Below are 26,607 nucleotides of genomic sequence, written 5' to 3' on the forward strand. Positions count from 1 at the left end.
GCAAACCAATCTTCAGCTGCTGCCACATATGAACTTAACCCCTTTCCACTTCAACAGTCTCAAACACCTATTTCTTCATGTAAAAGTCAATCATATACATGTAGTGAGTTAGTTAAGCAATCACTGAACCCCTTTTGAAGCTCCTGCAACCTCAAGGCTGCTCTCCAAATGAAAGCAAGGTAAGTGAGTTCCTATGGATTCTGAAAGAGGCTGTACTCCTTTCCAACTGCTGTTCATGATACAGCCTCATTGCCATATGCAAGACAAACCTGAAACCTATATATATATATATATATATATATATATATATTATATTATTTTTTCTTTATTATACTTTGTTGCTGTCTCCCACGTTTGCGAGGTAGCGCAAGGAAACAGACGAAAGAAATGGCCCAACCCCCCCATACACATGTATATACATACGCCCACACACGCAAATATACATACCTACACAGCTTTCCATGGTTTACCCCAGACGCTTCACATGCCTTGATTCAATCCACTGACAGCACGTCAACCCCGGTATACCACATCGCTCCAATTCACTCTATTCCTTGCCCTCCTTTCACCCTCCTGCATGTTCAGGCCCCGATCACACAAAATCTTTTTCACTCCATCTTTCCACCTCCAATTTGGTCTCCCTCTTCTCCTCGTTCCCTCCACCTCCGACACATATATCCTCTTGGTCAATCTTTCCTCACTCATTCTCTCCATGTGCCCAAACCACTTCAAAACACCCTCTTCTGCTCTCTCAACCACGCTCTTTTTATTTCCACACATCTCTCTTACCCTTACGTTACTCACTCGATCAAACCACCTCACACCACACATTGTCCTCAAACATCTCATTTCCAGCACATCCATCCTCCTGCACACAACTCTATCCATAGCCCACGCCTCACAACCATACAACATTGTTGGAACCACTATTCCTTCAAACATACCCATTTTTGCTTTCCGAGATAATGTTCTCGACTTCCACACATTCTTCAAGGCTCCCAGAATTTTCGCCCCCTCCCCCACCCTATGATCCACTTCCGCTTCCATGGTTCCATCCGCTGCCAGATCCACTCCCAGATATCTAAAACACTTCACTTCCTCCAGTTTTTCTCCATTCAAACTCACCTCCCAATTGACTTGACCCTCAACCCTACTGTACCTAATAACCTTGCTCTTATTCACATTTACTCTTAACTTTCTTCTTCCACACACTTTACCAAACTCAGTCACCAGCTTCTGCAGTTTCTCACATGAATCAGCCACCAGCGCTGTATCATCAGCGAACAACAACTGACTCACTTCCCAAGCTCTCTCATCCCCAACAGACTTCATATTGCCCCTCTTTCCAAAACTCTTGCATTTACCTCCCTAACAACCCCATCCATAAACAAATTAAACAACCATGGAGACATCACACACCCCTGCCGCAAACCTACATTCACTGAGAACCAATCACTTTCCTCTCTTCCTACACGTACACATGCCTTACATCCTCGATAAAAACTTTTCACTGCTTCTAACAACTTTCCTCCCACACCATATATTCTTAATACCTTCCACAGAGCATCTCTATCAACTCTATCATATGCCTTCTCCAGATCCATAAATGCTACATACAAATCCATTTGCTTTTCTAAGTATTTCTCACATACATTCTTCAAAGCAAACACCTGATCCACACATCCTCTACCACTTCTGAAACCACACTGCTCTTCCCCAATCTGATGCTCTGTACATGCCTTCACCCTCTCAATCAATACTCTCCCATATAATTTACCATATATATATATATGGTTTCAGAAGTGGTAGAGGATGTGTGGATCAGGTGTTTGCTTTGAAGAATGTATGTGAGAAATACTTAGAAAAGCAAATGGATTTGTATGTAGCATTTATGGATCTGGAGAAGGCATATGATAGAGTTGATAGAGATGCTCTGTGGAAGGTATTAAGAATATATGGTGTGGGAGGAAAGTTGTTAGAAGCAGTGAAAAGTTTTTATCGAGGATGTAAGGCATGTGTACGTGTAGGAAGAGAGGAAAGTGATTGGTTCTCAGTGAATGTAGGTTTGCGGCAGGGGTGTGTGATGTCTCCATGGTTGTTTAATTTGTTTATGGATGGGGTTGTTAGGGAGGTAAATGCAAGAGTTTTGGAAAGAGGGGCAAGTGTGAAGTCTGTTGGGGATGAGAGAGCTTGGGAAGTGAGTCAGTTGTTCGCTGATGATACAGCGCTGGTGGCTGATTCATGTGAGAAACTGCAGAAGCTGGTGACTGAGTTTGGAAAAGTGTGTGGAAGAAGAAAGTTAAGAGTAAATGTGAATAAGAGCAAGGTTATTAGGTACAGTAGGGTTGAGGGTCAAGTCAATTGGGAGGTGAGTTTGAATGGAGAAAAACTGGAGGAAGTGAAGTGTTTTAGATATCTGGGAGTGGATCTGGCAGTGGATGGAACCATGGACGCGGAAGTGGATCATAGGGTGGGGGAGGGGGCGAAAATCCTGGGGGCCTTGAAGAATGTGTGGAAGTCGAGAACATTATCTCGGAAAGCAAAAATGGGTATGTTTGAAGGAATAGTGGTTCCAACAATGTTGTATGGTTGCGAGGCGTGGGCTATGGATAGAGTTGTGCGCAGGAGGATGGATGTGCTGGAAATGAGATGTTTGAGGACAATGTGTGGTGTGAGGTGGTTTGATCGAGTGAGTAACGTAAGGGTAAGAGAGATGTGTGGAAATAAAAAGAGCGTGGTTGAGAGAGCAGAAGAGGGTGTTTTGAAGTGGTTTGGGCATATGGAGAGGATGAGTGAGGAAAGATTGACCAAGAGGATATATGTGTCGGAGGTGGAGGGAACAAGGAGAAGAGGGAGACCAAATTGTAGGTGGAAAGATGGAGTGAAAAAGATTTTGTGTGATCGGGGCCTGAACATGCAGGAGGGTGAAAGGAGGGCAAGGAATAGAGTGAATTGGAGCGATGTGGTATACCGGGGTTGACGTGCTGTCAGTGGATTGAATCAAGGCATGTGAAGCGTCTGGGGTAAACCATGGAAAGCTGTGTAGGTATGTATATTTGCGTGTGTGGACGTATATATATACATGTGTATGGGGGGGGTTGGGCCATTTCTTTCGTCTGTTTCCTTGCGCTACCTCGCAAACGCAGGAGACAGCGACAAAGTATAATAAAATAATATAATATATATATATATATATATATATATATATATATATATATATATATATATATATATATATATATATATATATATATATATTTTTTTTTTTCATACTATTCGCCATTTCCCGCGATAGCGAGGTAGCATTAAGAACAGAGGACTGGGCCTTTGAGGGAATATCCTCACCTGGCCCCCTTCTCTGTTCCTTCTTTTCGAAAATCAAAGAAAAAAAACAAAAAACGAGAGGGGAGGATTTCCAGCCCCCGCTCATATATATATATATATATATATATATATATATATATATATATATATATATATATATATATATATATATATATATATATATGTATATATATATATATATATATATATATTTTCCCTGGGATAGGGGAGAAAGAATACTTCCCACGTATTCCCTGCGTGTCGTAGAAGGCGACTAAAAGGGAAGGGAGCGGGGGGCTGGAAATCCTCCCCTCTCGGTTTTTTTTTTTTTTTTTTTTTAATTTTCCAAAAGAAGGAACAGAGAAGAGGTCCAGGTGAGGATATTCCCTCAAAGGCCCAGTCCTCTGTTCTTAACGCTACCTCGCTATTGCGGGAAATAGGGAATAGTATGAAAAAAAAAAAAAAAAAAATATATATATATATATATATATATATATATATATATTTTTTCATACTATTCGCCATTTCCTGCGACAGCGAGGCAGCGTTAAGAACAGAGGACTGGGCCCCTGAGGGAATACCCTCACCTGGCCCCCTTCTCTGCTCCTTCCTTTGGAAAACCAAAATAAAAAAAAAAAATATATATATATATATATATATATATATATATATATATATATATATATATATATATATATATATATGAAGGTTGTCTCTGGCGATAGGAAAGAAAGAATAATTCTCACATATTCCCTGCTTGTCATAGAAGGTGACTGAAAGAGGTGGTAGTGGGGGCTGAAAATACTCCTCCCCAGTTTTACTTTTCCAAAAGAAGGAACAGAGATGCAGGCCAAGAGAGAATTTTTCCCTCTGAGGCTCATTCATCCGTTCTTGATGCTATCATGCTAAGGTGGGAAACTGCAAATATGTATGGAAAAAAATATGAAGGTGTGTGTCCATCCTATTCTTATGAGGCTCCTACAGCACTAAGGAAGCTGGCCATATCCATCAGTCATGACCACTGGTCTTTTGGAGTTGTTATTCGTGTGTGCTTCTATGTGTAGAGAGAGCAGAGCAAACGAGCAATTAAGTGTTCAGCTTTTTCTTTATGGTAGGTGCATCGTTGACATGAAGGGTCTTGGGATATGAAGAAATGGGCCGTCAACCGTCATGTTTATTGCATTGTAGCGTTGGGTGATGTCCAGAGCATAAGTGGAAGTGTGACTTGTGTTTGTCTGGGAAGAGAGGTTTCTGAAGGATGCACGTGTTGTGGGTTGGTTTTAAGACTAAGCTGGAAGGTTGGTTTTATAGTGCTTGTTGGGTTATTTCGATGTGTATGTAGTATGTACATGTATATGTGCAAATGATGTCACTGCTCATTTGTTCTTTACGCTATCTCACTAAGGTGGAAGAAGCAACTGCATATAAAAATCTATATGTACATGCACATATTGAAACAGTCTAATCACTGTCACTACTACTGGTTTCTGAATGATGCCTCCTCCTTTCATGGGCCTTGTCCCTGCTGCGAGACCTTCGATCTCGTGACCTTTCTGTTCTGTCACGAGATCTATCCCTTGATCTCTCTCTATGATTGTTCCTATCTCTAGAACGGTGTCTTCTATCTTTGGACCTGTTTCTCCTATCTCGTGACCTACTGCGTCTATCTCGGGATCTATCACGTCTATCTTTAGATCTACCACGCCTATCCTTGGATCTATCATGCCTTTCTTGGGATCTGTCCTTATGCCTTTCATGGGAACCTAACTGGTCCTTACTTTTTCGATCTTGGGAACGACTTCTTCCACTCTGTTCTCTAACTACTTTCTTTTGGTCTGCTTCTCCTTCCTTGTTATTGTCCTTTTCTTCAACCATTTTTTTTTCCATTGATTCCCCATTTTCTTCTACCTGTGGTGAAGTTAATGCATTTTGACCAGTATTTACATCACCTATTCTCCCGTTGATGTTTTTCTGACCACCAGTTTCTTCCTCCTCTTCCTCTTCATCCTCATTGTCCATTGCTTCATAATCAAGAGCACTTTCATCAAAATCATCTTGCTTTTCTTTCTTTACATCATCTTGCTTTACCTTCATGTCATCTTGTTTTTCTTTCTTGGCATTTTTACCTAGTAAGAAATTAAAATGCTTCATTATCTAAAAAATTCAGTCTTGCCTTCATCTACATCATTTCATAAACAGTGACAAAATAGGGGGTCAGTAAGAATGGGGAACAAATGATCAACCAGAGGATATGGAAATGTTTTGAGACCTTGAATACATATAAAATCACATTTATGAAAAAACATTCATACAGGTTCCAAGTGAGAGATGTGACTATTTTGGAAAATGTCTATCTTAAAAAACTCACTCTAAACTTACCTCAATTCTCCCATGAAAATGCTTCCATATGCAACTAGCTTTACCAGCTTCCACATTCACAGCTTTATCGTCATCTTTTCCTATCATTAAATTCAACTAACATATCCAGTGTCAGTGCAACACAACAGCGATAGTTCAAATCTGATTTGAGTTCCAGTGTCAAGAAAGGTTTATGCAGTCTCTTCTATAATTATATGTCAAATGGACGCATCTTTCCTTTCTGCATGTACATCGCATTTTAAATCTTGCCCTTTCTTTTCCTCCTTTCACTACACTTTCTTAAATGGCAAATTTAAGTCCCCTATTTAAGATATTTTATTGAAAAAATCTATACAAATTCTCCCTATTTCTCTCCAAAATAAAAACTTTTAGCAAATAGGTACAAGAATGTATCATTTGTAAGCTAAAGTTCTTTTCCCTGAATCACTAACTCTGAACTAATCCATCTACAAATTCTTCTCATACCAGTACATAATACTCTTAAGTCCTCTTTCTTTACAACAAACTCTCTCAATCTATGCATTTTCACTTCACTACTTACATAGTGTTAACTGTGCAACTGTTTATCATGTACCAGGGTAAAAGCATCCTTTACACATGTAAGGAATGCATGACTGTAATTCAAGGTGTCTCAAAAGTCTGGACCATGAGGCAGTATTCATTACTTACATTTCATCCATTTTTTTTTTTAATACTTTGTTGCTGTCGATTTCAACGTATACATATATATATACATACACAGACATATACATATATACACATGTACATAATTCATACTTGATGCCTTTAATCATTCCCATCACCATCCCGCCACACATGAAATGACAACACCCTTCCCCCGCATGCATGTGAGGAAGCGCTAGGAAAAGACAACAAAGGCCACATTTGATCACACTCAGTCTCTAGCTGTTATGTATAATGTGCCGAAACCACAGCTCCCTTTCCACATCCAAGCCCCACAAAACTTTTCATGGTTTACCCCAGATGCTTCACATGCCATGGTTCAATCCACTGACAGCACATCAACCCTGGTATACCACATCATTCCAATTCACTCTACTCCCTGCATGCCTTTCACCCTCCTGCATGTTCAGGCCCCAATAACTCAAAATCTTTTTCACCTCCAATTTGGTCTACCAGTTCTCCTCGTTCCCTCCACCTCTGAAACATATATCCTCTTTGTCAATCGTTCCTCACTCATTCTCTCCATGTGACCAAACCATTTCAAAATACCCTCTTCTGATCTCTCAACTACACTCTTTTTATCACGGCACATCTCTCTTACTCGATAAAACCACCTCAAACCACATATTGTCCTCAAACATCTCATTTCCAACACATTCACCCTCCTCCGCACAACTCTATCTATAGCCCATGCCTTGCAACCATATAACATTGTTGGAACCACAATACCTTCAAGCATACCCATTTTTGCTTTCCAAGATAACGTTCTTGACTTCCACACATTTTTCAACGCTCCCAGAACTTTCGCCCCCTCCCCCACACTATGATTCACTTCCGCTTCCATGGTTCCATCCGCTGCTAAATCCACTCCCAGATATCCAATACACTTCACTTCATCCAGTTTTTCTCCATTCAAACTTACCTCCCAATTGACTTGTCCCTCAACCCTACAGTGCCTAATAACCTTGCTCTTATTCACAATTACTCTCAGCTTTCTTCTTTCACACACTTTACCAAACTCAGTCACCAGCTTCTGCAGTTTCTCACCCGAATCAGCCACCAGCGCTGTATCATCAGCGAACAACAACTGACTCACTTCCCAAGCTCTCTCATCCACAACAGACTGCATACTTGCCCCTCTTTCCAAAACTCTTGCATTCACCTCCCTAACAACCCCATCCATAAACAAATTAAACAACCATGGAGACATCACACACCCCTGCCGCAAACCTACATTCACTGAGAACCAATCACTTTCCTCTCTTCCTACTCATATACATGCCTTACATCCTCGATAAAAACTTTTCACTGCTTCTAACAACTTGCCTCCCACACCATATATTCTTAATACCTTCCACAGAGCATCTCTATCAACTCTATCATATGCCTTCTCCTGATCCATAAATGCTACATACAAATCCATTTGCTTATCTAAGTATTTCTCATATACAATCTTCAAAGCAAACACCTGATCCACACATCCTCTACCACTTCTGAAACCACACTGCTCTTCCCCAATCTGATGCTCTGTACATGCCTTCACCCTCTCAATCAATACCCTCCCATATAATTTACCAGGAATACTCAACAAACTTATACCTCTGTAATTTGAGCACCCACTCTTATCCCCTTTGCCTTTGTACAATGGCACTATGCAAGCATTCCGCCAATCCTCAGGCACCCCACAATAAATCATACATACATTAAATAACCTTACCAACCAGTCAACAATACAGTCACCCCCTTTTTTAATAAATTCCACTGCAATACCATCCAAACCTGCTGCCTTGCTGGCTTTCATCTTCTGCAAAGCTTTTACTACCTCTTCTCTGTTTACCAAATCATTTTCCCGAACCCTCTCACTTTGCACACCACTTCGACCAAAACACCCTATATCTGCCACTCTATCATCACACACATTCAGCAAACCTTCAAAATACTCACTCCATCTCCTTCTCACATCACCACTACTTGTTATCACCTCCCCATTAGCCCCCTTCACTGAAGTTCCCATTTGCTCCCTTGTCTTACGCACTTTATTTGCCTCCTTCCAAAACATCTTTTTATTCTCCCTAAAATTTAATGATACTCTCTCACCCCAACTCTCATTTGCCCTCTTTTTCACCTCCTGCACCTTTCTCTTGACCTCCTGCCTCTTTCTTTTATAAATCTCCCACTCATTTGCATTTTATCCCTGTCCAAATGCCTCTCTCTTCTCTTTCACTAATAATCTTACTTCTTCATCTCACCACTCACTACCCTTTCTAATCAACACTTCTCATGCCACAAGCATCTTTTGCGCAATCCATCACTGCTTCCCTAAATACATCCCATTCCTCCCCCACTCCCCTAACCTCCTTTGTTCTCACCTTTTCCCATTCTGTACTCAGTCTCTCCTGGTACTTCCTCACACAAGTCTCCTTCCCAAGCTCACTTACTCTCACTGCTCTCTTCACCCCAACATTCTCTCTTCTTTTCTGAAAACCCATACAAATCTTCACCTTCACCTCCACAAGATAAAGATCAGACATCCCTCCAGTTGCACCTCTCAGCAAATTAACATCCAAAAGTCTCTCTTTCGCGCCCCTATCAATTAACACGTAATCCAATAACGCTCTCTGGCCATCTCTCCTAATTACATACATATATTCATGTATATCTCCCTTTATAAACCAGGTATTCCCAATCACCAGTCCTTTTTCAGCACATAAATCTACAAGCTCTTCACCATTTCCATTTACAACACTGAACACCCCATGTATACCAATTATTCCCTCAACTGCCACATTACTCACCTTTGCATTTAAATCACCCATCACTATAACCCGGTCTTGTGCATCAAAACCACTAACACACTCATTCAGCTGCTCCTAAAACTCTTGCCTCTCATGATCTTTCTTCTCATGCCCAGGTGTATATGCACCAATAATCACCCATCACTCTCCATCAACTTTCAGTTTTACCCATATCAATGTAGAATTTACTTTCTTACACTCTATCACATACTCCCACCACTCCTGTTTCAGGAGTAGTGCTACTCCTTCCCTTGCTCTTGTCCTCTAACTAACCCCTGACTTAACTCCCAAGACATTCCCAAACCACTCTTCCCCTTTACCTTTGAGCTTCGTTTCATTCAGGGCCAAAACATCCAGGTTCCTTTCCTCAAACATACTACCTATCTCTCCTTTTTTCTCATCTTCTTCTGTTTCCCCTTTTAGAAAGTTAAAATACAAGGAGGGGAGGGTTTCTAGCCCCCCCGCTCCCATCCCCTTTAGTCGCCTTCTACGACACGTGAGGAATGCGTGGAAAGTATTCTATCTCCCCTATCCCCTATATATATATGTTTGAGGACAATGTGTGGTGTGAGGTGGTTTGATCGAGTAAGTAACGTAAGGGTAAGAGAGATGTGTGGAAATAAAAAGAGCGTGGTTGAGAGAGCAGAAGAGATTGTTTTAAAATGGTTTGGGCACATGGAGAGAATGAGTGAGGAAAGATTGACCAAGAGGATATATGTGTCGGAGGTGGAGGGAACGAGGAGAAGAGGGAGACCAAATTGGAGGTGGAAAGATGGAGTGAAAAAGATTTTGTGTGATCGGGGCCTGAACATGCAGGAGGGTGAAAGGAGGGCAAGGAATAGAGTGAATTGGAGCGATGTGGTATACAGGGGTTGACGTGCTGTCAGTGGATTGAATCAAGGCATGTGAAGCGTCCGGGGTAAACCATGGAAAGCTGTGTAGGTATGTATATTTGTGTGTGTGGACGTGTGTATGTACATGTGTATGGGGGGGGTTGGGCCATTTCTTTCGTCTGTTTCCTTGCGCTACCTCGCAATACGCGGGAGACAGCGACAAAGTATAAAAAAAAAAAAAAAAAAAAAAAATATATATATATATATATATATATATATATATATATATTTTTTTTTTTTTTTTTTTTCCATACTATTTGCCATTTCCCACGTTAGCGAGGTAGCGTTTAGAACAGAGAACTGGGCCTTAGAGGGAATATCCTCACCTGACCCCCTTCTCTGTTCCTTCTTTTGGAAAATTAAAAAAAAAACAAGAAAGGGGAGGATTTCCAGCCACCTGCTCCCTCCCCTTTTAGTTGCCTTCTACGACACGCAGGGAATACGTGGGAAGTATTCTTTCTCCCCTATCCCCAGGGATAATATATATATATATATATATATATATATATATATATATATATATTTTTTTTTTTTAAACTATTCGCCATTTCCCGCGTTAGCGAGGTAGCGTTAAGAACAGAGGACTGGGCCTTTTTCGGAATATCCTCACCTGGCCCCCTCTGTTCCTTCTTTTGGAAAATTAAAAAAAAAAAACGAGAGGGGAGGATTTCCAGCCCCCCGCTCCCTCCCCTTTTAGTCGCCTTCTACGACACGCAGGGAATACGTGGGAAGTATTCTTAATCCCCTATCCCCAGGGATAATATATTTTTTTTTTTTTTTTTTTTTTTTTTTTATACTTTGTCGCTGTCTCCCGCGTCTGCGAGGTAGCGCAAGGAAACAGACGAAAGAAGTGGCCCAACCCCCCCCCCATACACATGTACATACACATGTCCACACACGTGTATACATACCTACACAGCTTTCCATGGTCCACCCCAGACGCCTCACATGCCTTGATTCACTCCACTGACAGCACGTCAACCCCTGTATACCACATCGCTCCAATTCACTCTATTCCTTGCCCTCCTTACACCCTCCTGCATGTTCAGGCCCCGATCACACAAAATCTTTTTCACTCCATCTTTCCACCTCCAATTTGGTCTCCCTCTTCTCCTCGTTCCCTCCACCTCCGACACATATATCCTCTTGGTCAATCTTTCCTCACTCATTCTCTCCATGTGCCCAAACCATTTCAAAACACCCTCTTCTGCTCTCTCAACCACGCTCTTTTTATTTCCACACATCTCTCTTACCCTTACGTTACTTACTCGATCAAACCACCTCACACCACACATTGTCCTCAAACATCTCATTTCCAGCACATCCATCCTCCTGCGCACATCTCTATCCATAGCCCACGCCTCGCAACCATACAGCATTGTTGGAACCACTATTCCCTCAAACATACCCATTTTTGCTTTCCGAGATAATGTTCTCGACTTCCACACATTTTTCAAGGCTCCCAAAATTTTCGCCCCCTCCCCCACCCTATGATCCACTTCCGCTTCCATGGTTCCATCCGCTGACAGATCCACTCCCAGATATCTAAAACACTTCACTTCCTCCAGTTTTTCTCCATTCAAACTCACCTCCCAATTGACTTGACCCTCACCCCTACTGTACCTAATAACCTTGCTCTTATTCACATTTACTCTCAACTTTCTTCTTCCACACACTTTACCAAACTCAGTCACCAGCTTCTGCAGTTTCTCACATGAATCAGCCACCAGCGCTGTATCATCAGCGAACATCAATTGACTCACTTCCCAAGCTCTCTCATCCCCAACAGACTTCATACTTGCCCCTCTTTCCAGGACTCTTGCATTTACCTCCTTTACAACCCCATCCATAAACAAATTAAACAACCATGGAGACGTCACACACCCCTGCCGCAAACCTACATTCACTGAGAACCAATCACTTTCCTCTCTTCCTACACATACACATGCCTTACATCCTCGATAAAAACTTTTCACTGCTTCCAACAACTTGCCTCCCACACCATATATTCTTAATACCTTCCACAGAGCATCTCTATCAACTCATATGCCTTCTCCAGATCCATAAATGCTACATACAAATCCATTTGCTTTTCTAAGTATTTCTCACATACATTCTTCAAAGCGAACACCTGAGCCACACATCCTCTACCACTTCTGAAACCGCACTGCTCTTCCCCAATCTGATGCTCTGTACATGCCTTCACCCTCTCAATCAATACCCTCCCATATAATTTACCAGGAATACTCAACAAACTTATACCTCTGTAATTTGAGCACTCACTCTTATCCCCTTTGCCTTTGTACAATGGCACTATGCACGCATTCCGCCAATCCTCAGGCACCTCACCATGAGTCATACATACATTAAATAACCTTACCAACCAGTCAACAATACAGTCACCCCCTTTCTTAATAAATTCCACTGCAATACCATCCAAACCTGCTGCCTTGCCGGCTTTCATCTTCCGCAAAGCTTTTACTACCTCTTCTCTGTTTACCAAATCATTTTCCCTAACCCTCTCACTTTGCACACCACCTCGACCAAAACACCCTACATCTGCCACTCTGTCATCAGACACATTCAACAAACCTTCAAAATACTCATTCCATCTCCTTCTCACATCACCGCTACTTGTTATCACCTCCCCATTTACGCCCTTCACTGAAGTTCCCATTTGCTCCCTTGTCTTACGCACCCTATTTACCTCCTTCCAGAACATCTTTTTATTCTCCCTAAAATTTACTGATAGTCTCTCACCCCAACTCTCATTTGCCCTTTTTTTCACCTCTTGCACCTTTCTCTTGACCTCCTGTCTCTTTCTTTTATACTTCTCCCACTCAATTGCATTTTTTCCCTGCAAAAATCGTCCAAATGCCTCTCTCTTCTCTTTCACTAATACTCTTACTTCTTCATCCCACCACTCACTACCCTTTCTAAACAGCCCACCTCCCACTCTTCTCATGCCACAAGCATCTTTTGCGCAATCCATCACTGATTCCCTAAATACATCCCATTCCTCCCCGACTCCCCTTACTTCCATTGTTCTCACCTTTTTCCATTCTGTACACAGTCTCTCCTGGTACTTCCCCACACAGGTCTCCTTCCCAAGCTCACTTACTCTCACTGCTCTCTTCACCCCAACATTCTCTCTTCTTTTCTGAAAACCCATAACAAATCTTCACCTTCCCTCCAAAAAGATAAAGATCAAAACACCCCTCCAGTTGCCCCTCTCAGCAAATTAACATCCAAAAGTCTCTCTTTCGCGCCCCTATCAATTAACACGTAATCCAATAACGCTCTCTGGCCATCTCTCCTAATTACATACTATATTCATGTATATCTCCCTTTAAAAACCCAGGTATTCCCAATCACCAGTCCTTTTTCAGCACATAAATCTACAAGCTCTTCACCATTTCCATTTACAAACTGAACACCCCATGTATACCAATTTTATTCCCTCAACTCCCACATTACTCACCTTGCATTTAAATCACCCATCACTATAACCCGGTCTTGTGCATCAAAACCACTAACACACTCATTCAGCTGCTCCTAAAAAAACTCTTGCCTCTCATGATCTTTCTTCTCATGCCCAGGTGTATAGCACCAATAATCACCCATCACTCCCATCAACTTTCGTTTTACCCATATCAATGTAAAATTTCTTTCTTACACTCTATCACATACTCCCACCCACTCCTGTTTCGGGAGTAGTGCTACTCCTTCCCTTGCTTTTGTCCTCTAACTAACCCCTGACTTAACCCCCAAGACATTCCCAAACCACTCTTCCCCTTTACCTTTGAGCTTCGTTTCATTCAGGGCCAAAACATCCAGGTTCCTTTCCTCAAACATACTACCTATCTCTCCTTTTTCTCATCTTCTCTGTTTCCCCTTTTAGAAAGTTAAAATACAAGGAGGGAGGGTTTCTAGCCCCCCCGCTCCCGTCCCCTTTAGTCCCCCTTCCCACGACACGGAGGAATGCGTGGAAAGTATTTAATCTCCCTATCCCCTATATAAAATATATTATATATATATAAATATATATATATAATATATATATATATATAATATTTAAATTTTTTTTTTTTTTCCATACTATTTTGCCATTTCCCACGTTAGCGAGGTAGCGTTTAGAACAGAGAACTAGGCCTTAGAGGGAATATCCTCACCTGACCCCCTTCTCTGTTCCTTCTTTTGGAAAATTAAAAAAAAAACAAGAAAGGGGAGGATTTCCAGCCACCTGCTCCCTCCCCTTTTAGTTGCCTTCTACGACACGCAGGGAATACGTGGGAAGTATTCTTTCTCTCCTATCCCCAGGGATAATATATATATATATATATATATATATATATATATATATATATATATTTTTTTTTTTTAAACTATTCGCCATTTCCCGCGTTAGCGAGGTAGCGTTAAGAACAGAGGACTGGGCCTTTTTCGGAATATCCTCACCTGGCCCCCTCTGTTCCTTCTTTTGGAAAATTAAAAAAAAAAAACGAGAGGGGAGGATTTCCAGCCCCCCGCTCCCTCCCCTTTTAGTCGCCTTCTACGACACGCAGGGAATACGTGGGAAGTATTCTTAATCCCCTATCCCCAGGGATAATATATATATATATATATATATATATATATTTTTTTTTTTTTTTATACTTTGTCGCTGTCTCCCGCGTTTGCGAGGTAGCGCAAGGAAACAGACGAAAGAAATGGCCCAACCCCCCCCCCCCATACACATGTACATACACACGTCCACACACGCAAATATACATACCTACACAGCTTTCCATGGTTTACCCCAGACGCTTCACATGCCTTGCTTCAATCCACTGACAGCACGTCAACCCCTGTATACCACATGACTCCAATTCACTCTATTCTTGCCCTCCTTTCACCCTCCTGCATGTTCAGGCCCCGATCACACAAAATCTTTTTCACTCCATCTTTCCACCTCCAATTTGGTCTCCCTCTTCTCCTCGTTCCCTCCACCTCCGACACATATATCCTCTTGGTCAATCTCTCCTCACTCATTCTCTCCATGTGCCCAAACCATTTCAAAACACCCTCTTCTGCTCTCTCGACCACGCTCTTTTTATTTCCACACATCTCTCTTACCCTTACGTTACTTACTCGATCAAACCACCTCACACCACACATTGTCCTCAAACATCTCATTTCCAGCACATCCATCCTCCTGCGCACATCTCTATCCATAGCCCACGCCTCGCAACCATACAGCATTGTTGGAACCACTATTCCCTCAAACATACCCATTTTTGCTTTCCGAGATAATGTTCTCGACTTCCACACATTTTTCAAGGCTCCCAAAATTTTCGCCCCCTCCCCCACCCTATGATCCACTTCCGCTTCCATGGTTCCATCCGCTGACAGATCCACTCCCAGATATCTAAAACACTTCACTTCCTCCAGTTTTTCTCCATTCAAACTCACCTCCCAATTGACTTGACCCTCACCCCTACTGTACCTAATAACCTTGCTCTTATTCACATTTACTCTCAACTTTCTTCTTCCACACACTTTACCAAACTCAGTCACCAGCTTCTGCAGTTTCTCACATGAATCAGCCACCAGCGCTGTATCATCAGCGAACAACAATTGACTCACTTCCCAAGCTCTCTCATCCCCAACAGACTTCATACTTGCCCCTCTTTCCAGGACTCTTGCATTTACCTCCTTTACAACCCCATCCATAAACAAATTAAACAACCATGGAGACATCACACACCCCTGCCGCAAACCTACATTCACTGAGAACCAATCACTTTCCTCTCTTCCTACACGTACACATGCCTTACATCCTCGATAAAAACTTTTCACTGCTTCTAACAACTTGCCTCCCACACCATATATTCTTAATACCTTCCACAGAGCATCTCTATCAACTCTATCATATGCCTTCTCCAGATCCATAAATGCTACATACAAATCCATTTGCTTTTCTAAGTATTTCTCACATACATTCTTCAAAGCGAAACACCTGATCCACACATCCTCTACCACTTCTGAAACCGCACTGCTCTTCCCCAATCTGATGCTCTGTACATGCCTTCACCCTCTCAATCAATACCCTCCCATATAATTTACCAGGAATACTCAACAAACTTATACCTCTGTAATTTGAGCACTCACTCTTATCCCCTTTGCCTTTGTACAATGGCACTATGCACGCATTCCGCCAATCCTCAGGCACCTCACCATGAGTCATACATACATTAAATAACCTTACCAACCAGTCAACAATACAGTCACCCCCTTTCTTAATAAATTCCACTGCAATACCATCCAAACCTGCTGCCTTGCCGGCTTTCATCTTCCGCAAAGCTTTTACTACCTCTTCTCTGTTTACCAAATCATTTTCCCTAACCCTCTCACTTTGCACACCACCTCGACCAAAACACCCTATATCTGCCACTCTGTCATCAGACACATTCAACAAACCTTCAAAATACTCATTCCATCTCCTTCTCACATCACCGCTACTTGTTATCACCTCCCCATTTACGCCCTTCACTGAAGTTCCCATTTGCTCCCTTGTCTTACGCACCCTATTTACCTCCTTCCAGAACATCTTTTTATTCTCCCTAAAATTTACTGATAGTCTCTCACCCCAACTCTCATTTGCCCTTTTTTTCACCTCTTGCACCTTTCTCTTGACCTCCTGTCTCTTTCTTTTATACTTCTCCCACTCAATTGCATTTTTTCCCTGCAAAAATCGTCCAAATGCCTCTCTCTTCTCTTTCACTAATACTCTTACTTCTTCATCCCACCACTCACTACCCTTTCTAAACAGCCCACCTCCCACTCTTCTCATGCCACAAGCATCTTTTGCGCAATCCATCACTGATTCCCTAAATACATCCCATTCCTCCCCGACTCCCCTTACTTCCATTGTTCTCACCTTTTTCCATTCTGTACACAGTCTCTCCTGGTACTTCCCCACACAGGTCTCCTTCCCAAGCTCACTTACTCTCACCACCTTCTTCACCCCAACATTCACTCCTCTTTTCTGAAAACCCATACTAATCTTCACCTTAGCCTCCACAAGATAATGATCAGACATCCCTCCAGTTGCACCTCTCAGCACATTAACATCCAAAAGTCTCTCTTTCGCACGCCTGTCAATTAACACGTAATAAGACTGTTTCCCATTTTAGAAAGTTAATACAAGGAGGGGAGGATTTCTGGCCCCCCGCTCCCGTCCCCTCTAGTCGCTTTCTACGACACGCGAGGAATACGTGGGAAGTATTCTTTCACCCCTATCCCCAGGGATAGAAAAGCAAATGGATTTGTATGTAGCATTTATGGATCTGGAGAAGGCATATGATAGAGTTGATAAAGATGCTCTGTGGAAGGTATTAAGAATATATGGTGTGGGAGGAAAGTTGTTAGAAGCAGTGAAAAGTTTTTATCGAGGATGTAAGGCATGTGTATGGGTAGGAAGAGAGGAAAGTGATTGGTTCTCAGTGAATGTAGGTTTGCGGCAGGGGTGTGTGATGTCTCCATGGTTGTTTAATTTGTTTATGGATGGGGTTGTTAGGGAGGTAAATGCAAGAGTTTTGGAAAGAGGGGCAAGTATGAAGTCTGTTGGGGATGAGAGAGCTTGGGAAGTGAGTCAGTTGTTGTTTGCTGATGATACAGCGCTGGTGGCCGATTCATGTGAGAAACTGCAGAAGCTGGTGACTGAGTTTGGTAAAGTGTGTGGAAGAAGAAAGTTAAGAGTAAATGTGAATAAGAGCAAGGTTATTAGGTACAGTAGGGTTGAGGGTCAAGTCAATTGGGAGGTGAGTTTGAATGGAGAAAAACTGCAGGAAGTGAAGTGTTTTAGATATCTGGGAGTGGATCTGGCAGCGGATGGAACCATGGAAGCGGAAGTGGATCATAGGGTGGGGGAGGGGGCGAAAATTCTGGGGGCCTTGAAGAATGTGTGGAAGTCGAGAACATTATCTCGGAAAGCAAAAGTGGGTATGTTTGAAGGAATAGTGGTTCCAACAATGTTGTATGGTTGCGAGGCGTGGGCTATGATGATAGAGTTGTGCGCAGGAGGATGGATGTGCTGGAAATGAGATTTTGAGGACAATGTTTGGTGTGAGGTGGTTTGATCGAGTGAGTAACGTAAGGGTAAGAGAGATGTGTGGAAATAAAAAGAGCGTGGTTGAGAGAGCAGAAGAGGGTGTTTTGAAGTGGTTTGGGCACATGGAGAGAATGAGTGAGGAAAGATTGACCAAGAGGATATATGTGTCGGAGGTGGAGGGAACGAGGAGAAGAGGGAGACCAAATTGGAGGTGGAAAGATGGAGTGAAAAAGATTTTGTGTGATCGGGGCCTGAACATGCAGGAGGGTGAAAGGAGGGCAAGGAATAGAGTGAATTGGAGCGATGTGGTATACCGGGGTTGACGTGCTGTCAGTGGATTGAATCAAGGCATGTGAAGCGTCTGGGGTAAACCATGGAAAGCTGTGTAGGTATGTATATTTGCGTGTGTGGACGTATGTATATACATGTGTATGGGGGGGGGGGTTGGGCCATTTTTTTCGTCAGTTTCCTTGCGCTACCTCGCAAACGCGGGAGACAGCGACAAAGTATAATAAAAAAAAAAAATATATAAGACAAGGGAACAAATGGGAACTTCAGTGAAGGGTGCAAATGGGGAGGTGATAATAAGTAGTGGTGATGTGAAAAGGAGGTGGAGTGAGTATTTTGAAGTTTTGTTGAATGTGTTTGATGATAGAGTGGCAGATATAGGGTGTTTTGGTCGAGGTGGTGTGCAAAGTGAGAGAGTTAGGGAAAATGATTTGGTAAACAGAGAAGAGGTAGTAAAAGCTTTGCGGAAGATGAAAGACGGCAAGGCAGCAGGTTTGGATGGTATTGCAGTGGAATTTATTAAAAAAGGGGGTGACTGTGTTGTTGACTGGTTGGTAAGGTTATTTAATGTATGTATGATTCAGGGTGAGGTGCCTGAGGATTGGCGGAATGCTTGCATAGTGCCATTGTGCAAAGGCAAAGGGGACAAAGGTGAGTGCTCAAATTACGGAGGTATAAGTTTGTTGAGTATTCCTGGTAAATTATATGGGAGGGTATTGATTGAGAGGGTGAAGGCATGTACAGAGCATCAGATTGGGGAAGAGCACTGTGGTTTCAGAAGTGGTAGAGGATGTGTGGATCAGGTGTTTGCTTTGAGGAATGTATGTAAGAAATACTTAGAAAAGCAAATGGATTTGTATGTAGCATTTATGGATCTGGAGAAGGCATATGATAGAGTTGATAGAGATGCTCTGTGGAAGGTATTAACAATATATGGTGTGGGAGGCAAGTTGTTAGAAGCAGTGAAAAGTTTCTATCGAGGATGTAAGGCATGTGTACGTGTAGGAAGCGAGGAAAGTGATTGGTTCTCAGCGAATGTAGGTTTGCGGCAGGGGTGTGTGATGTCTCCATGGTTGTTTAATTTGTTTATGGATGGGGTTGTTAGGGAGGTGAATGCAAGAGTTTTGGAAAGAGGGGCAAGTATGCAGTCTGTTGTGGATGAGAGAGCTTGGGAAGTGAGTCAGTTGTTGTTCGCTGATGATACAATGCTGGTGGATGATTCATGTGAGAAACTGCAGAAGCTGGTGACTGAGATTGGTAAAGTGTGTGAAAGAAGAAAGTTGAGAGTAAATGTGAATAAGATCAAGGTTATTAGGTACAGTAGGGTTGAGGGTCAAGTCAATTGGGAGGTAATTTTGAATGGAGAAAAACTGGAGGAAGTAAAGTGTTTTAGATATCTGGGAGTGGATCTGGCAGCGGATGGAACCATGGAAGCGGAAGTGAATCATAGGTTGGGGGAGGGGCTGAAAATTCTGGGAGCCTTGAAGAATGTGTGGAAGTTGGGAACATTATCTCGGAAAGCAAAAATGGGTATGTTTGAAGGAATAGTGGTTCCAACAATGTTGTATGGTTGTGAGGTGGGGGATATGGATAGAGTTGTGCGCAGGAGGGTGGATGTGCTGGAAATGAGATGTTTGGGGACAATATGTGGTGTGAGGTGGTTTGATCGAGTAAGTAATGTAAGGGTAAGAGAGATGTGTGGTAATAAAAAGAGTGTGGTTGAGAGAGTAGAAGAGGGTGTTTTGAAATGGTTTGGTCACATGGAGAGAATGAGTGAGGAAAGATTGACCAAGAGGATATATGTGTCAGAGGTGGAGGGAACGAGAAGTGGGAGACCAAATTGGAGGTGGAAAGATGGAGTGAAAAAGATTTTGAGTGATTGGGGCCTGAACATGCAGGAGGGTGAGAGGTGTGCAAGGAATAGAGTGAATTGGAACGATGTGGTATTCCGGGGTCAACGTGCTGTGAATGGATTGAACCAAGGCATGTGAAGCGTCTGGGGTAAACCATGGAAAGTTCTGTGGGGCCTGGAAGTGGAAAGGGAGCTGTGGTTTCGGTGCATTATTACATGACAGCTAGAGACTGAGTGTGAACGAATGGGGCCTTTGTTGTCTTTTCCTAGCACTACCTCGCACACATGAGGGGGGAGGGGGTTGTTATTTCATGTGTGGCAAGGTGGCGATGGGAATGAATAAAGGCAGACAGTATGAATTATGTACTTGTGTATATAAGTATGTCTGTGTGTGTATATATATATGTATACGTTGAGATGTATAGGTATGTATATTTGCGTGTGTGGACGTGTATGTATATACATGTGTATGTGGGTGGGTTGGGCCATTCTTTTGTCTGTTTCCTTGTGCTACCTTGCTAAAGCGGGAGACAGCGACAAAGCAAAATAAATATATAAAATATTATTTATTGATTATACTTAATCGCCATCTCCCACGTCAGCGAGGTAGTGCAAGAAAATATACGAGGAATGGCCCAACCCATCCATATACACATGTATAAGAATAAATGCACATATACATACATATACACATGTGCATGTTCATACTTCATACATTTCCGTCACCATCCCACCACCAATGAAATAGCATCCCCTGAACCAGTGAGGTAGTGCTAGGAAAAGACAAAAAAAGGCTACATTCGTTCAGAATCAGTCTAGCCGTTATGTGTAATGCACCAAAACCATAGCTCCCTACCCACGTGGATCCAGGACCCACAAAACTTTCCATGGTTTACCTAAGACGCTTCACATGTCCTGATTCAGTCCACTGATGACACGTACGTCAACTCCAGTATACAATTCACTTTATTCCTTGCATGCCTCTCACCCTCCCATATGTCCAGTCCCCAATCGCTCAACATCTTTCTCACTCTATCCTCCCACCTCCAATTTGGTCTCCTGGTTCTCCTCGTTCCGTTCAACTCTGACACATATATCCTTTTTGTCAATCTTTCCTCACTCATTCTCTCCATATGCCCAAACCATTTCAACAGACCCTCTGCTGGTCTCTTAACCACACTATTTTCATTACCACACATCTCTCATACCCTTTCATTACTTATTTATTCAATCAAACCACCTCACACCATATACTGTCCTCAAACATTTCATCTCCAATACATCCCCCTTCCTCTGTACACCCTTATCTATTATAAACCCATGCCTCACAACTATTTAACATTGTCAGAACTACTATTCCTTCAAACATACCCATTTTTGCTCTCCAAAATAACGTTCTCTCCTTCGACACATTCTCCACTGCCCCCAGAACCTTTGCCCCCTCCCCCAGCCTGTGACTTTCTGCTTCCATGGTTCCATCTGCTGCTAAGTTCACCCCCAGATATCTAAAACACTTCACTTCCTCCAATCTTTATCCATTCAAACTTACATCCCAATTCACTTGTCCCTCAACACTACTGAGCTTAATAACCTTGCTCTTATTCACATTTATTCTCAACTTTCTCCTTTCTCACACTTTTCCAAACTCAGTCACCAAACTCTGCAGTTTCTCTCCCAAATCAGCCACTAAAGCTGTATCATTGGCAAACAATGACTGACTTACTTCCCAGTCCCTCTCATCCACAACAGACTACATACTCGCCCCTATCTCCAAAACTCTCGCACTTACTTCCCTAACAACCTCATCCATAAACAAATTAAACAACCATGGGGACATCACACACCCCTGCTGCAAACCTACATTCACTGGGAATCAGTCACTCTCCTCTCTTTCTACTCATACACATGCCTTACATCCTTGGTAAAAACTTTTCAATGCTTCTAGCAACTTACCACCCACACCATATATTCTTAATACCTTCCACAAAGCATCTCTATCAACCCTATCATATGCCTTCTCCAGATCCATAAATGCTACATACAAATCCATTTGTTTTCTAAGTATTTCTCACATACATTCTTTAAAGCAAACACCTGATCCACCCATCCCCCACCAATTCTGAAACCACATTGCTCTTCCCCATCTGATGCTCTGTACATGCCTTGACCCTCTCAATCAATACCCTCCCATATAATTTCCTAGGAATACTCAACAAACTTATGCCTCTGTAATTTGAACATTCACCTTTATCCCTTTTGCCTCTGTACAATGGCACTATACATGCATTCTGCCAGTCCTCAGGCACTTAACCATAATCCATACATACACTGAATATCCTTACCATCCAATCAACAACAACAGTCACCCCCTTTTTTAATAAATTCCACTGCAATACCATCCAAACCTGCCGCCTTGCCGGCTTTCATCTTCTGCAAAGCTTTCACTACCTCTTCTTGGTTTACCAACCATTCTCCCTGACCCTCTCACTTCGCACACCACCTCAACCATAACACCCTACATCTACATCTGCCACTCTATCATCAAAACACATTCAACAAACCTTCAAAATACTCGTTCCATCTTCTCACTTCATCACTACTTGCCATTACCTCCCCATTTACCCCCTTCACCGATGTTCCCATTTGTTCTCTTGTCTTACGCACGTCATTTACCTCCTTCCAAAACATCTTTTTATTCTTAAAATTCACTGATACTCTCTCACCCTAACTCTCATTTGCCCTCTTTTTCACCTCCTTCACCTTTCTCTTGACCTCCTACTGCTTTCCTTTATACATCTCCCAGTCATTTGCACTACTTTCCTGCAAAAATCATCCAAATGCCATTCACTTATCTTTCACTAACAACCTTACTTCATCCCACCATTCACTAACCTTTCTAATCTGCCAACCTCCTACCTTTCTCATGCCATGGATATAACCATGGAACCGGAAGTGAGTCACAGCGTGGGGGAGGGGGTGAAGGTTCTGGGAGTGTTGAAGAATGTGTGGAAGGCAAGAACGTTACCTTGGAGGACAAAAATGCGCATGCTTGAAGGAATAGTGGTTCCAACAATGTTATATGGTTGTGAAGCATGGGCTATAGACAGGGGTGTGCAGAGGAGGGTGGATTTGTTGGAAAAAAATTCCCATTATGCCACTCCACCTTAAATGATCTGGTGTTCAGTGGATGCACTAAAGTGACTTGGTAGTTACTATAAAAAGGAGAAACTACTTGTCTTCTACTAATGATTATATAGTTGAATTCAAACAGCAGTGAACCACTGGGTCCTAACAAGGTTGTCTGTATTTGTGGAAGAGTACAGAAACATGGATTATTGTGGTATGAGTAAAAAGACATACAGATCTCTAAGGAGGAAGACCTGTAAATTTACTGTGTAGCTGAGGAGGTGCAAATAATGTCAATTGTGGATTTGAAACAAAATATATAGAAAATATATGCTTAAATGCATGGCTGATGAGAGAAGGGTCCAAAAGGGGCCTGGAAATTTCCTGGGATCTCAGAAAATGTTTGCATACACTGAAGACTCGCATTCACATTCAGAAAATGTTTGCATATACTGAAGATTAGCATTCACGTTTTCTGTAAGCCTACATAATTAAAATATTCTTAAAGAACATGGCATAAAAGTATACAGGATAAAAATAGGATGACTAATGGAGAAGGGAAGGGGATCCGAAAAACTTTGTACCACGTTAAAATTCCTCTCAGAGGCCCTACCGTTTTCAACTACTCTGATTGGTAAATCATTCCATATATTGCTGATCCTGTAAAAGAAACAGTAATTTGCCTCATTCGAGGAAAAACACTTGCCCATGAGTAAATATCCATCACTACAAATGAAATCAAATGAATCTACTCTTAAGTGGGTTGTTAAATCGAGACTATTATAGCCTTTAATGATTCTGAATACCTGCATCAGATCACCTCTTAATTTTCTCTGTTATACGCTTAATAAGTTTAAATTGTTTCGTTGGCTCTTATAGGACTTGTTTCTCAGGCCTGGAATCAACCTGGTAGCTCATCTCTGAACTATAATCAATCTGTCTATGTCTTTCCTCATGTAGGATGACCAAAAGTGAACACAAGATTCAAGAATGGGATGTCCCAGTGAACTGCAATGAGTTAAGAATAATATCCCATGACAAATTCAAAAGTCTTTCCAATGAATTGAAGAATTTTGTTTGTCCTTTTTACTGCTTCTGTGTACTGCTTGCTTGGCTTTAGTCACCAGAGATTATTACACCCATATCCTTTTTCTCACAGGCCTTTTGTAGCTCAACAGAACTGATACTGTAGGCGGCATTTTCTTTTTTACTACCAATGTGTAAAACTGTGTACTTGTCAATATCAAAATTCATTTGCCACCTGACAGCCCAGTCCACTGGGCTGTCCATCAGTTTGTCTATGACAGTTAAAAGCTGCAGACATTCAGTTTCTGTTGCAGATTAATTTCCCAACTTAGTAATATCTGTAACTTTTGATATCTTACAGTGGGGCCTATGAGCAATGTTGTTAATATATACAAACAAGAAAGAGAACTGGTCATAAGACTGATCCCTGAGGCATACCACTTGTTATGTCTAACCATTCTGGGGCCAGACCATTAATCATTCCTCTCTGTTCATGGCCAGTCAGGTAATTTCCTAACCATTGAAGTGCAACCCCATCTATATCTTGTGACTTACATTTCACTAGTAGCCTTTAGTGAGGAACTTCATCAAAATTTTTTTATAATCTACATACTGATTATCTTATAAAAGAAATCAAGCAGATTTGTCAAACATAAGCAATTTTGTCAAAAACCCTGTTAAGAATTGTTTACTAAATGGTGGTCCTCTTAATGGGTTACAGTTTTATCCCCAATGACGGTTTCCATCAGTTTACTAACTACAGATGTTAAGCCACTTGGAAGATAATTCTCAGGCTGTCATTTATTGCCTTTTCCTAATATCAGTGTTACACTGACAAATTTCCACTCCTCTAGAACATTTTCTATAGCAAGTGACTTTTTGAAGAGAGCAATCAAGGGTTATGTCATTTTTTACCTCTTTCAATGTCCTTGGATAAAACTTATCTGGGCATGCCATCATGTCATTTTTTCACCTCCTTCAATGTCCTTGGATATAACTTGTCTTGGTATGCCGTTATATTCAATATCATACCATTTATTGCTGATAGTATTCTATATCTGTTATTTCAGTGTTAAAAAATGTTTTCCCCTTAGCAGTGGAACTACATTCATGACAAACTGTATCTTCAACTGTAAATACGGATGGCTTCATTGTCTTGAATAAAGTTACCATTTACTATAATAAATGGCCCAATTTACTGGGTAACAACTCTCTTCTAATATAACTGTAAGACTTGTGTTTCTTTGCTATTTTCAGTAATATATACTTCATGCTGATGTTCACTTTGACTTATAAGTCTCTTAGTTCCCTACGTAAATTTCAGTGATTTATTGTCACATTAGGTATTCATGTATTTGAGTTTCTTATGTGTCATTCTTTATGTCACTGCTCCATCACTTTGAACTTGTTTTGGAACAAGACCATCTTATACGCAATGGCACATATTTTCCCTCCACTACCTTAAAGTATTACTAATCTTTTCCAAGCTACTTCCACCTCTTCATTAACAAAATCACCCTAGGTATGAATTTTGCTCGTTGAAATTAGGTATTTCCTGCAGCTTTCATTTTGACCTGCTTTCCAGGGTATGTTGAAAAATAGCTTAAAAGTGATTTGTTGGTGATCACTTGTACCACACTTTTCTCTAACCTCAATATAAGAGATCCTCATTTGTAGTTAGAACTAAATCTACTATGTTGTCAACACAAGTAGGTCTCTCAACTAAATGAGTTATGGAGTACCTCATGGATCTATACTAAACTCCTTTCTTTCCAAAACTTTCCCGATGTATGTACAAATCACTAAGTACTTTGTAAAAATGGACAAGCCTTCAACATGACAGCCCCTTTTTATGTCTCTAGACCTGAATACCTCATCACTTTTGCCTTTGGCCACTTCAAAGATGAGCACATCTCACCACTCAGTTCCAAGGCAAACACACTAGACTTGTGGTATGTTGCAAAAAACTAGTCAAAATTTCTTAAAGAAATCTTACACGATATTTGTGACAGAACCAGAACCTTAACCTGACATTTGAAATAACCTAGACCACAAAAGAGAATGTTACTAATAACAGACTTTCAGACTTATACACTGATAAATCATGATCATAGATACCTAACTCCCTTAATGGATAAAAGTACACTG

At 41.6% G+C, this 26,607-nt stretch overlaps 1 protein-coding gene across 2 annotated transcripts in view; it reads right to left on the minus strand.

The window, feature by feature from the left end:
- Positions 1 to 3,948: 3,948 nt before the first annotated feature.
- Moca-cyp (nuclear cyclophilin protein Moca-cyp) overlaps positions 3,949 to 26,607 on the minus strand; it is a 212,642-nt gene continuing 189,983 nt past the window's right edge. For both annotated transcript variants that reach the window (XM_071670792.1, XM_071670793.1), the window contains one exon: positions 3,949 to 5,450. In XM_071670792.1, coding sequence (XP_071526893.1) covers positions 4,786 to 5,450 — 665 coding nt within the window. In that variant the 3' untranslated portion in view covers positions 3,949 to 4,785. The remainder of the gene's footprint in view (positions 5,451 to 26,607) is intronic.

The sequence above is a fragment of the Panulirus ornatus genome, chromosome 15 (genome assembly GCF_036320965.1).
Source record: "Panulirus ornatus isolate Po-2019 chromosome 15, ASM3632096v1, whole genome shotgun sequence".
Taxonomy (NCBI): domain Eukaryota; kingdom Metazoa; phylum Arthropoda; class Malacostraca; order Decapoda; family Palinuridae; genus Panulirus; species Panulirus ornatus.